The sequence below is a fragment of the Lepus europaeus genome, chromosome 21 (genome assembly GCF_033115175.1).
Source record: "Lepus europaeus isolate LE1 chromosome 21, mLepTim1.pri, whole genome shotgun sequence".
Taxonomy (NCBI): domain Eukaryota; kingdom Metazoa; phylum Chordata; class Mammalia; order Lagomorpha; family Leporidae; genus Lepus; species Lepus europaeus.
The window spans coordinates 22,256,257-22,269,666 of NC_084847.1; the positions used below are offsets into that span (position 1 = coordinate 22,256,257).

The window sequence follows — 13,410 nt, forward strand, 5'->3', positions numbered from 1 at the left end:
GTGCGTCTGCAAGTGCATTGTGTGCTTGCATGAATGTCTGTGCCCATGTGTGTGTGTCCCCATGGGTGTGTGTGTGCGTGCGTGTGTGTGGCTGTTCCTTGTACACAGTGGAAAGGTGCTGCTGAGCCTTCTGCCATGCCCAGGGCAGCTCCCCCTGGTAAAGGACCCCCTGTCTCCCACTGTCAGTAGTGCCAACATTTACAAATCCTGGTCTAAAATCGGCTTGAGCACCGCCTGGACTGTACCCACACTTGGGGCAGCTGTGGCCTGGTTCACTCCTCCAGGTTCAGCTGCAAACCCCATCCCATGCCCCCTACAACAGGTGCCCCCCGAGGTCAGCTCTGAGGGTCCCCAAACCTCCCTGGTCCTGATTCTCAGACCTCAATGGCAGCTTCCTGTTGGCATCTGTCTCCCTCCCTGGAGCAGAAGCCCTGAGCGGCCAGGACCTACGCCATCCCCTGCCCCTCTTTCTCCAGCCCTCAGCACAGGGCCTGGCTCAGTGCCTGTGCTGGAATGAGTGAGTGGGCATGGGCCAGGACAGACGTGGACTCCCCTCCTGGTGCCCGCCACCACTGTCATTGTCACCTGTGCAACAGACAGCACAGAGGCCTGTTGAGCCATCAGAGACAGGGGTATGGAAGCCCCTGGCAGAGGGAAGGTTGTAGGCAATGGCAGGGGCGCCCTGAGTGCAGGCTGGGTGCTCGTCCCCTCATTCATTCATTTCTCCGTTGTTAGGGAGTTCCCTGTGCTCCTGCTGTGCCCAGGCACCTTTTGTCCCCTCCTCGGCAGGCTCAGAAGTGTCCTGGTTTCAGCACTAAATTACAGTTCTGCCTCAGTGACCACTAGGGACGGCTTCCGGGACCCCTGTGGATACCAAAGTCTGCAGAGGCTCAGGTCCCTTCTGTGGTCAGGGCTATAGAACAGTGGGTTAAACTCCTGTCTGCATCGCTGGCGTCCCACATCGGAGTGCTGGTTCAAGTCCCGGCTGCTCCACTTCCGATCCAGCTTCCTGCTGATGGGCCTGGGAAAGCAGTGGAAGATGGCCCAAGTGCTTGGGTTCCTGCCACCAAAGTGGGAGACCCGGATGGGAGCTTCCAGTTCTTGATCAGCTTCAGCCTGACCCAAATCTGGCTGCTGGGACTATTTGACAAATGAATCAGCAGATGGAAAATCGCTCTCCCCATCTCTCCTCTCTTGCTGTCACTCTGTCTTCCAAATAAATAAGTCTTTAAAAAAAAAGATACAATACTGCAGTATTTGCAAACAACCTATGCACATTCTACCCTACACCTCAAATTACCTCTAGCTAACTCCTAATAGCTGACACAATGTAAATGCTTTGCAAATAGTTGTTACACTGTATTGTTTAGTGAATAATGACAAGAAGGAAAGTCCGTCTGTGCTCAGTACACGGGCAGTGTTTTTCCCTGAGTATTTTCTATTCCCAGTCGGTCCAATCTGCAGCTGTGACTTCCCTCTCAGCTGCTCTCAGCTGGGGCGTGCAGGGAGCTATGAAGATAATTGAGGCTCGGAAGAGCCGTCTGCCCTGGCGCTGGCCTCTGCCATTGCTCCCACCCTCCCGCACCTGCTTTTTTTTTTTTTTTTTTGTAAGATTTATTGTTTGTTTATTAGAAAGGCAGAGTGACACAGAGAGGGAGAGACAGAAAAAAAGAAATCTTCCATCTACTGGTTCACTGCTCGAATTCTACAGCAGCCAGGGCTGGATCAAGCCGAAGCCAGGAACCAGGAGCTCCATCAGGGTCTTCCATGTGGGTGGCAGTGGCCCACGCACTTAGGCCATCTTCTGCTGTTTTCCCAGGCACTTTAGCAGGAAGCTGGATAGGAAATGGAACAGCTGGGACTCGAACCCTCATTCTGATATGGGATTCCGTATTGTAGGCTGGGGTTTTACCCACTGTGCCCCTGGGCCCACTTGGGACTCCCACTTGGTGGCAGTGGGGGCGTCCAAGCCCATTCATTGCTTCTGGGCTGGGAATGGGGCTGGGGTGACCAGACTGCTTGTGGGAGTTTTGCCCCTTTTGGGGGTTGCAATGTTTGCATTCAGCATCACCTCTGAATTGGGTCACTGGGCAGAATTCAACAAGAGTGACACTGATGGCCCCGGTCGTCTCCAGTGGAGAAAGGGCAGGGCAGTGGTGGTGGTCTCTGCCAAGGGGAGAGGCCGGGGGATGCCCCAGGAGACTCCTCTCCAGCAGGTGCCCCCGGCCACAGCCCACTTGTCCTCCGAGGCCAGAGCGAGCAATCGTCTTCAATTGTGGAGCTGGAAAGATTGAGGTTACGTGTAAGGAGGAACTTTTAAAACTCTGAAGTCTGCTGCTGCGGGTTCTCGAGAGAGTCTAAAAATAGCTCGTGCTTTAAAAATAGGTCTGGGGCGGCTTTACACATAGCCGCAGCCGGCTCCCCGGGCAGGGCACTAAGCAAGGCATTTGGCAGTGAGGGCCCCTCCCCCACCCCGGCTGAAGGGCTTGGGGAAGAGGCAGCCTTTGGTCTCTGTGGTAGGAGCATCTGGCTGTTTCAGACACATGCAGACAGGGCATTGGCTTGGCCCTCGGCCCCCTGCTGACTGGGGTCATGGACAGCCGCCCCCGAGGACTGCAAAGTTCTCTTTCTGTGGGGGTTTGGATGCTAACTGGGCGGGTCCCAGGAGCCACTCCCCGTTTCCCCAGTCCCTCTGCATTGCTGAGCCAGGCTCTGCAGGACCCGAGGGAGGGTTTTCTGGGAACTCCTCCATCATCGCGGTGGTGCCGAGTGTGCTGTGGCTGGCCCCAGCCCACCTCCTGCACCCCGGCAGCCTGGCCTGGCCACCTCCTTTCCTGCCGTGAGAGCCACTGCTGCCCCTCTGGCTGCCCTTCCTCCTGCCTTCCACACAGCGCCTCCGATGCCCACTGCAATGCCTGCCACTGCCCACTGCCCTCAGGGCACAGGCTGCCCTCCCAAGAGGGCACAGGACTTGTCACAGCGCGTCCTTGCTTACTCGCTGGCTGCCTCCCGCTGGCCCTTCCTACCCACCTGTCCCGGCCATGCCAAGCTGCTACGCCTGCTCCCCATCCCTCTTCCACGGTCCCTTCTCTCCCCGCGTGGTGGCACCTCCTCCAGGATCCTCTCTGACCTCTCCATTTCCCAGGCCGTGCCTACAAGAAAAAGCCTGGTGTATACCGTAGGTGCTCAACAGATGCTCAGTGACTGCTAGGATGCCAGATTGCCACTAGCAGGGGTTTCCCTTGCCCCTCACCTGGCTCCCACTTCCTCCAGTCCCCGCCAGCACCTCTGTGTCTCAAGTCCCTGTTGGCATGTGTGTGGAATGCTGGCCACGCTAGGTCCATGCCCAGGGCATTTTGGGAGATGTTGAGTGCTCCCCAAGTGTCCTCCGTGGCAACTCAGACAGCCTCTTTCCTAATAAGCCCTATTATAAGTCAATTCATCAGCCAGCTCCCGGATGTTGCAATCAAATGGAGCGTGGCACGCACATAACATTTCCAAAGCCTGCAAAGCAGAGCTGGGCGAGTTGCAAGAGGCGCCCTGGAAAGCAGGTCACCACAATCCCTGCAGGCCCTCACCCAGGCCGATAGCCTCAGACGGGGTCACCTGCGCTCCCGGCTGCCCCAGGACTCAGCCAGCACTCCTCCCAGAGATGGGACACAGGGTAACTTGGGACATCCCCGGATGACCCTGTGTCTCTAGGCTGCCGTGAATGCTTTAAATCCAAGGACACAGATCTCCCAAGGTGCACACGCAGCGCCTCGCATCCTGCCACGTGCACGTCCCCTGTCTGTTGGCTTCTCCACTGCTCCCTGCTCCCTAGCCTCTCCCCTGCCCTCCGCTGTCTGCCTCCCTGGCAGCCGCTCCCCTTGCTTGGTGGAGAGAAGAGAAACCTCTCTGCCCAGGAACTTGACCCTCATGCAGGCTCAATTCTTCCCTCAACGGCTTGGCTCTGGGGAGGCAGCCCAGCTCTCGCCAAAGCCTGCCCTCTGCATCCTAGGACCTCCTCCTGCCGCGGGCCTCGCCCCCTCGATGCTGGCCAGTCCTGGGTGGGTGTGGCAAGGTAGCCATGCCCATGTATTCGCATGTGCAGAGGCCTCCTGTCTCCTGCCCACTCTTCCTCTTCCCAGCCCCTTCTAACTGAGCCTCTGCCCTTGAGACAGGGGCTGGCAAGGTCGCCTGTGACCCCCGTGTGGGCAAAGCCAACAATTGCTCCTCTGCCTGCATCCTTGGCCTTGTGGTCATCCCCTCCTTTGTTTTATTTTAAAAGCATGTACTAGTTAATCTTTTTGAAAGGCAGAGTAACAGAGATGGGGAGAGAGAGACACCTTCCATCTACTGGGTTCACTCCCCAAATGGGTGCAACAACTGAGGCTGGGCCAGGCCGAAGCCAGGAGCTTCCTCCAGGTCTCCCACTTGAGTGCAGGAGCCCAAGGACTTGGGCCATCCTCTACTGCTTTCCCAGGCCATAGCAGAGAGCTGGATTGGAATTGGAGCGGCCAGGACTTAACCAGGACTTGAACCAGCTCCCATATGGGATGCCGGCACTGCAGGCGGTAGCTTTACCCACTACACCACAGTGCTGGCCCTGGCATCGCCTCTTGACTGTGACCGCACGCCCCCTGGGTGTGACAGCAGAGAGCAGGCATTTGTACTTGGCCTCTGGGCTAGCATCCCCCACCCAGGGAGCAGGTAGGAGTCACCCCTGTGTCCCCACCACTTGGCCTGGGAATTCCATCGGTGGTGTCAGAGGTGGAAGATCAGGAAACCACAGGTGCGGGGGGGAGGGGGAGAGAAGGGAAGGAGTTTGGAAGCAGCCTCTTGTGCATGTGGGGCAGGGGCGGGGGCACAGGTTGCACACTGCGTATCTGAAATGCCCTGCACCAGTGGCACCAGCAGAGTTCTGGGTTGTCTTTTTCAGATTTGTGGAATATTTGCATAGGCATAATGTGATATTTTGTGAATGGGACAGAAGTCCACGTCTTGGTGTTTCACATACACCTCATACAGACAGCTTGCAGGTCACTATGCGACATTCGTAGTGCCACCTGCGTTTTGACTGTGGCTCAGCAGTCAGGTATGGAATCTGCACACCGGCACTCTAAGGTGTTCAGATTTGGGGGGGTGTTTTAGATTCTATTTTTTGATTTAGGGTGTCTGCTCTGTAGAAAGAGGAGACTTGCAATCCAGCCAGGTGTCCTGCGTGCTGGCAGGGACCCAAGTACTTGCAGCATCACGTGCCGCCTCCCGGGTCCAGCAGCAGGAAGCTGGCTGTGAAGCAGATGGGGTGCGGTAAGCCACCGCGCCCCCACGCCCGCCCCTGGTTCCCAAGTTGTACCCCAGCCACCCCATTCCTACCAGGGGAGATTGTGGGGTGGGGGCGGGGCAGAATGCTGGAACTCTGTACCTCCCAATTTCCCCATAAACAAAAGCTACTCTTAAATTATCAGTTGGAAAACAAAAAGTGCAGCAGAAGACCATTTGCAATCTATGGAGGAATAGTAGCCAGAGACACAGAATTTCTACCGACTGACGCGGAGGAGTCTTGTTTTTATTATTATTTTTTTTTAGGGTAAAATTGACCAGGGGTACAGACAGGCAGATTCAAAGACACAGACATCAAAATGGCGAGGGATGAATGACAAGTGGTCTAACTCTCGGGCAGCAACTTGGCGGCTCAATAAACAGTGGTGAGCCATCATCTCTAACCATGGAATGGGCCAAGTCCTGAATGCGGAGGGCTTGGGCAGGGCTTCAGCCCCTGTCACTGTCACCCTCCTCGCTCTGGGTTTCCGGACCCCAGAATGTCTCACCCGCCCTACTGTCATCGAGCAGTAAGAGGCGTGCGTAGGCGGCCGAACCCAGCCCGCTGTCTCGGCAGGCCCTGGAGTCTGCTGGCCCCTCCCACGGGGGGGCTGACTGCGCATGTGTCTGCCCTGGCCCCTCCCACGGGGGCTGACTGCTCACGTCTCTGCTCTGTCCCCGCCCACTGGGACTGACTGCGCATGTGTCTGCCCTGGCCCCTCCCACGGGGGGCTGACTGTGCTTGTCTCTGCCCTGGCCCCTCCCACGGGGGGCTAACTGCGCATGTCTCTGCCCTGGCCCCGCCCACTGGGAACTGACCGCGCATGTGTCTGTCCTGGCCCCTCCCACGGGGGGCTGACTGCTCTTGTCTCTGCTCTGTCCCCGCCCACTGGGACTGACTGCGCATGTGTCTGCCCTGGCCCCTCAACTCGGGGACTGACTGCACAAGCGTCTGCTCGGCCTTCAGGCCCGTGGCGCCGCCATCTTGGAACCGGCCTCTGGAGCATTTACACCATGGCCATTGGCTTTTTTTTTTCTCCTGCCCCTCCCCCTTTATCAGAGAAACAGTTAAGTATTTGCTTTCACTTGCAGAAGACAGAGTGTACGCCACCCCTGACCCCTCCAAAATAAAAACAGGCAAGCAGGCAGAGGCTGGCTTCCGGGATCACATTCACTGTTGGCTTCTTTTATTTTTCTTATCCCCACTGCCCGTCCATGAATCTTTGACTTCCATCTGTTGGTTCACTCCCTAAATACCTGCAACAGCCAGGGCTGGGTCAGGCCGAAGCCAGGAGCCCAGACCTCAATCCGGGTCTCCCGTGTGGGTGCAGGGGCCCAAGGACTTGGGGTCGTCCTCTGCCGCCTCCCAGGTGCATTACCAGGAGGCTGGACTCGGGAGGTGAGCTGACTCCAGCCCACTCTGGTGTGGGGTGGGCGGCCTTAGTGGTGCCTTAGCTACTGCGCTAGGCGCCAGCCCTGCACGGCGGAGCCGTTCCTCCATGCTCTGCGTGACCCGGGACAGACTTTGCGGCTCCACCTCCCATTTGCTCACCTGTCAGAGTCAGGGTGGCCACATCCAGCCTAGCAGGTGCGGCTCTGACTTCACACCGGGGGCTGCGTGTGCTGAGACTGGGATGTGCGTGGTGCCCTTTGGAGATGTGCCGTAGGCAACTTGAGCAACGGTACGTGACCCTCATTATAGTACTTACTTCCGAAGGCTGTTATGAAGATTTAAAGAGATCATAATGGAGGTGACTGAGTGACAGAATGCTTGGCATACAGGTGTACAAGCATCATTGGGTTTCTTTCTTCTTCTGTCTACCCCCATCTTCCTCATCAATACTGTATATCTTCATCTGTATGATTGATTTGTTAAAGGATTCACTGTTTTCTTAAAAAACAGACAGCTCGGCCCCAGTGTATATGACTGAGTCCTGGGCGTGCCCCTGGCTTACAGTCACCCTGGCGTAGCCCACCCGGCCTCCTATCACTGCCGTAGCCTCACCTCCCGGCTCAGAGGGGTGGAGTGCCTTGCCCAGGGTCACACAGGAAAACCGTGGTGGAGAGATTCGCACTCAGATCCCACAAGGCCAATGTTTTCCACGCCAGAGGCTCCTGGACGACTGAAAAACCACACTTCTCTTGCCATGGCTAACCCACACCTCTCCTGCACAGAACGGGCATGTTTCTCCTGATAGCACTGACCCCGGCTTGAAGGTCTCAGACATTTCTAGCCCATCTGATTCCCTTTTAAAAATCCTGACGGCATTAAACATCCACAATTTCTCAACCCGTTAGTCTGATGAGGCGGAGCTGCTCCCGGGCGACCTCTGACACAGCAGCAAAGCCATGGGCCCCGCCCACGTCTGGCCCCGTGCTTGTGTGTGTCAATAAAGTTTTATTGGAACATGGTTACGTTCATTGCTTTGCCTGGTGAGCACGGCTGCCTCCGTGCTACACTTAGCAGAGCCGGGGAGTGGCGGCAGCGACAGCCTGAGTGTTCACTTTGCTGGCCTCGCGCAGGGACATTCGGCTGATCTGCAGAGCCAGCTCACCGTGCACCTGCTGTGCGTGATTGGTCTCGGGCTCCCCATGGTCCTGTGGCTCCCACACTCTGTCTCCTGTCCTCCCCCAGCTTGCTGACGCCCTGCTCTGTCTGCCCCACAGGCCTCCTGGGAATGGTCGCCCACATGATGTACACGCAGGTGTTCCAGGTCACCGTAAGCCTCGGCCCTGAGGACTGGAGACCCCACTCCTGGGACTATGGGTGGTCCTTCTGGTAAGCAGCCTTTGGTCTGGGGCCCCAAGGCATGCTGGGATGTCAGCAGCTCTGCCATCCGAGTAGGGAGGGTACGTGGGCAGGAGGATGGCAGTCACAGGTGGCAAGGTTTGCAAATCCGTCCAGAGAAGAACATAAGCGTCATGAGTGGAATGGCATGAAAGTCGCACTTCAGCAGCTGTACCTAAAGCTGTCTTGGAGCACAGCCGTGCACGGTGTCTACTCGCAGAGGGTTCTGGGTGGTCCAGTTGGGGAGGAGGACTCTGAGGGAGGGGGCCCTGGGTGTACTGAGCTCCGGAAAGGCAGAGCTACGTCTGCAGGGCGTGGAGTGCCCGGCTTCAGTGAGCAAGTCCGTGCAGCCGACATGTGCAGCCGGAGCAGCCAGCGAGCTCTGGTTTGTCTTGCCCGGCCCCGCCCACATCAGCCTAGGCGCTGGTTCACTGCACTGCCAAGGCAGCTGTGGGTGGGCTTCAGGATCTGCTTGATCCAGGGGGTCGAACTCTCTCCTCTATGAGAGCAGCCCGGTGCTCCAGTGAGCTCTATGCATGGGGTGCTCTCTCTTGGTGCTGGGAGAGCCCTCCCAAGGCTGCACACCAGAGGAGGAGCTCCTCTTCCTGCCACACTGACTAAAATCCCAAGCTTCCCTCTGCTCAGCCTTGGTCATTTTCTCTCGCTGAGTCATCACCACTGCTGGGAGGGTGGGGGAGGGGAGCATCAGGAGCCCCCTTGGCTCAGCTCCCGCAGGCTAGGGCCAAGAAGGACTCAGGCCTCTCAGATGGTGAATGGGTGGAATAGATGTCGCGTGAGCTGCCATAATGTCTGCTTCAGGCACGGCTGGATCCAGGGGACGAGGAGATTTCATCTGGAGCTGGGTCACCCTCTCCCCCTTCCCTGTCTCCACCCCCTTTGTTTTGTGTTTATTCTCAAGCAGCCTTTCCGTGGGTGGCAGCAAAGAGGCTCACTAGACACAGTTCTAGGCCAAAATCCTACAACTGTGGCCATACCAGCAGACAGATGGGGTCTCCTTCCAATACTCCGGCCAGAATCCTGGTCATCATTGCCCTGGCTCAGCTCATGGCATGAGACCATGGGCAGGGGAGAGTGGGATGCTGTGGCCCTGAGTCGTGTGGTCTGGAGAGCACGGCTGGGACAGAGAGATCCTTGTGAGAAGCCCCCAGGCAGATGGCAGTGGTGGTGCTGGAGGGAGGGAGGCAGTAGTGTCCCACTGGGTGCAGGGCATGCACGTCTGTCCTGGTGGCCAGGGACCACGGAGCCATGCAGCCACGGAGCCACGCAGCCACTTAGCACATGTTTATTGGGCGCTGACTCCAGGGTAGCTGGGCAGATTGCTGCGGGGAGGGTACATGGTGGAAGACCAGGCCTTCAAGGGACCCTGACCCTTTAACTCTGGTCCCAACCCCTTCCAATAGGACGATCCCAGGGAAGCCGGCCGAGGCCCCGCCTCCCATGACCCAGCCCTTCCCTGTGGAGCAGCTCCTGCGCTGGAGTCGGGTGGGAGGGCAGGGAGCAGCGTGCTTCCGTGCGATGGCCCTCCCACATCCTGCACACTGACGCAGCGGGGAGCCGAGGTGCAAACGCAGTGGGTGGGGGTGCCCGAGAACTCGGGTTCCTGTCCGAGCAGGCTTCCAACCCAGGCAGGCGGGCCCTGGAGCCCACACCCACAGCCTCTTGGAGATGCCCAGGGAATGGCTGGATCGCTTAGGGACGTGCAGAGCAGTGTCACACACACACACACACACCCGCCGCCGCCACGGGCGTGCCCAGGGACCATTGTCACCTCGACACCTCGAGTCGCCTGTGTGGACGCTGAGGCTCAGAACGCGGGGTCTCCTGCTCTGGGTCCCACGCCCTAAGCAGCAAGATTCGCATCCGCCTCCTGCCTGTCTCTCTCCCCAAGTCCCCGGCTCCCCGCCCTGGGGGCTGTCTCAGCCTGTTGATGTCCTCCGTGGGAGCCTTTCTCCTCTCCCTGGGACCCGGGGCCTCCCACCCGTGCCTCCTGAGGGGCACCGGGTCTCCAATGAGCTCGTTAGAGGCCGGGCTGCTGTGCGGTCCCTGAGGGAGCTGGTCCCTTTCCCCTGTCACTGAGACCCGCAAGATGACGGATCGGCCCCGTTTCTCATCCTCGCGTTCGGGGCCTTCCAGGGCTGGCCGGGCCATCTTTCTTGTTTAACACGTGCAAGGTCATTTGTCAACGTTTGGGTCCCCAGCTGGAGCTGCCACCTGCTCCCAGCCCCGCTCAGACGGACGACAACGGCCGGGTCTGTCTCCCCTGCCCCCACCCCTGCAGCAGGGGCGGGGAGGGGGTGGTCCAGGAGTGCAGAGGAGCTTGGTGGCTGGGGGGCACCAGATTCTAAAGGGACATCTTGGCAGGAAGTTGGGATTCCCAAGGTTAGGCGTCCAGCAGCCCCAGGTACACAGCAGAGGGCGTGGCCTCCACTCCCACCACCAGCAGTGGATCTTGGCCGGCTCTGTGCCTCAGCATTCTCAGCTGTAACATGGGCAAAGCCCACATACCCACCACCAGGGCTGTCCTGAGTGGGACTGGCCCAGTTCTCCGCATAAGCCTCCCATTGTGGCAGCCGAAAAGGAACGTGTATGAGTTTGGTGGCTTGGTGGGGGTTGAGTGGGCTCGGCGGGGTGGCCCTTGCTTGGGTCCTCCGCGAAGCTTTGGTTGGATGTCAGCTGGGGCTCAGGTTACACACTGGTGGCCTGGGAGGTCTGGGCCCCCAAGGTAGCCCCTCACAAGGCTGGCAGTGGGTGCTGGTGGTGGCTGTGGTGGCTGCTCACAGCGTGGGGGACAGGGTCCTCGGGGTGGGGGCACTGTGAAGGGGAAGCGTGAACCCCAGGCGGGGCCCTCCCGGGGGTCCCCTGTTGGAGATGCAATGCGGCCAGGAAGAGGTGAGGTGACGCCTGGGCGTCCTTAGCACAGGTTGGCTGCCAGCTCTCTGCGGTCTCAGCCTGCATCTCAGCCCCAGCCTGGTTCTCTGCAGACGGCGATGAGAGCGTGGGTTGAGATGCTGTGCTCACTCGCTAGGCCCGTGTGCACCACATGACAGACAGCGTGGCCTCTGGTGAGGCGTCCCTGGGCTCTGCCCTCTTCATACTCCAACCTACCTGCCTCGCTGCTCTGGTTTCCTCCCAGGAATTTGGAGGCTTCCTGGGTCTCCAGCCCTGGCCACGCGCCCTGTGTGGATGCTCCGCCCTCAAAGCCCCATGCCCCGCCCTGAGCCGCGCACCTGCTTCTCACTCCTGATCTCAGTCCTGCCCCTGAGACCTGCCCCTGCCAGGTCCACCTGGCACCTGGTCCAGGCCAGATCCCGGTGGGCACCCAGGCTTAAGGGGAGGGTGTGGGCTGACTTGAAGCTCGGTGGACACCTGGTTTGTGTGGGCACAGTGGGGGGCCCTAAGTGAGCTGGCTTCTCTGCCACCGTCCCTCTGCCAGAGGGGTTCGGAGCCCAGCAGACAGGCTCAGGGAGCCCCCAGGGCCCAGAGCTACACAGCCTCAGGCGCGGCGAGCTGCAGCTGTGCAGGGCTGCACAGGCCTGCGGGTGGTTCCTGTAGCCTGGCACGGTGTTTCTAATATTTCTGACATCTCCAGAGGCGAATATGGAGCCACCGGCTCCACACTGGCCCCAGGCCCCACCACTCCCTGTTGCCTTGCACTCACCCACCCTGTCCCTACTTAGTCACGTGCTGGAGCACAGCGACCTCCCTCTGCAGCCTCCATGACCCTGTGAAAGGTGCAGGCCAGCCCCTTCCCTCTCAGCAGACCCCGTAGCTGGTGGTGCAGCAGGCAGGCGCCTTAGAGGGGGCGGGTGCGCCCCAGTCACTCCAGAGGAGCGGCGGCTGGGGCGCTTTTGCTGTGTGGTCAGCAGGAAGCTGGCTCTGGCTCATCCCCCCAGAGGCAGCTGGCTGTGGCCTCCTTTCCCAGAAAACCAGGGCAGAGAAAAGGAGGCGGCTGCCCAAGGGAGCCCTGCTGGCCATCAAGGGACCCACGGGGCCCACAGAGCCCATGGTCATCGTGCTTCCAGCCCCATCAGCTCCTAGGCCCCGAGAGTGGCCTGCATGGGGCGTTTGCACCTGGTGCCACCCTGCGCAGGAGTCTGCACGCCTCTGACCTCCCTTAGGGCCCAGCTGCCACCTTCCAGCCATGCAGGGCCTGGACTCAACTGCAAGGCGGCATCCCTGTGTCTCTGAGACTGCTCCCCGGTGTCCCTCTGCCCCCGCCCTGCAGCTCCCAGGGGATGGAGAGTGGCCTGGCATCCATCCCCTCCCGTCCTCGCCGTCATGTCCGCTCTGCTCTGGGCTCTGAAAACCAGGCCAGCTGCCCACGTAGCTCACTGCACCAGCTCAGAAATGCAAGCAGCAAACAAAAACAAAAGAAAGGTGCCAGCAGGTACCTCAGCCTGTATGTTTCTAAACAGTGCCCTCTGTGGGCTCCTTGGGCCTGGGGGTGAAAGGAATAGGACAGTGGGGGCTTGTAGGTACACCTGAGCCCCCCACCACAATGAAACCAGAACAGTGTGTTTCTGTCTTGTTTTCAATTGGTTCTTTTTTTTTTTTTAAGTTTTTTTATTTATTTGAGAAGCAGAGTTATAGAGGCAGAGAGAGAGAGACAGAGAGAGAGAGAGAGAGAGAGAGAGAGAGAGAGAGAGAGAGGTTTTCCTTCTGCTAGTTCATGCCCCAGATGGCCACAATGGCTGGAGCTGGATCAATCCGAAGCCAGGAGTCAGGAGCTTCTTCCAGGTCTCCCACATGAGTGCAGGGGCCCAAGGACTTGGGCCATCTTCTGCTGCTTTCCCAGGCCACAGCAGAGAGCTGGATCAGAAGTGGAGCAGCCAGGACTGAACCAGCACCCATATGGGATGCCGGCACTGCAGGCGGCGGCTTTACTGTACAACCGCACAGCGCTGGCCCCTCAATCGGTTCATGCTTGACTGTTCATCTCCTGGCTCTTCCCTGAGCACTTACTGTGTACCAGGCACCGTGCTAGGAGTCGTGAGCTAAACAAGCGAGGCTCCTGTTTGCTTGCAGCTGCCGTGCTGGGGGGTAGGAGGAGTGGATCAGAACATGCACCAAGGCTTCCACTTCTGGGGGGAGGGAGTAGAGAGACTTCTCATCCCTCCTGTCGGGATGGCTGAACTCCTTGAACAACGTCCTGGTTTCTCTGTCCCCCTGGAGTTCGTGTACTGGCCCCTGGTGTGGCAGTGTTGACATGGTAGAATGTTTAAGAAGTGAGGCCTGGTAGCAGGCCTGTGGTCACTGGCAGAGCTGCCCTCAGGAGGGGCTCTCATTGGAGCTCCGAG

At 58.9% G+C, this 13,410-nt stretch overlaps 1 protein-coding gene across 1 annotated transcript in view; it reads left to right on the plus strand.

Moving 5' to 3' along the window:
* Positions 1-13,410, plus strand: part of LOC133750791 (germ cell-specific gene 1-like protein) — a 110,001-nt gene that overhangs the window by 72,650 nt on the left and 23,941 nt on the right. Inside the window, exon 3 of the mRNA XM_062180461.1 lies at positions 7,972-8,083. Coding sequence (XP_062036445.1) covers positions 7,972-8,083 — 112 coding nt within the window. The remainder of the gene's footprint in view (positions 1-7,971; positions 8,084-13,410) is intronic.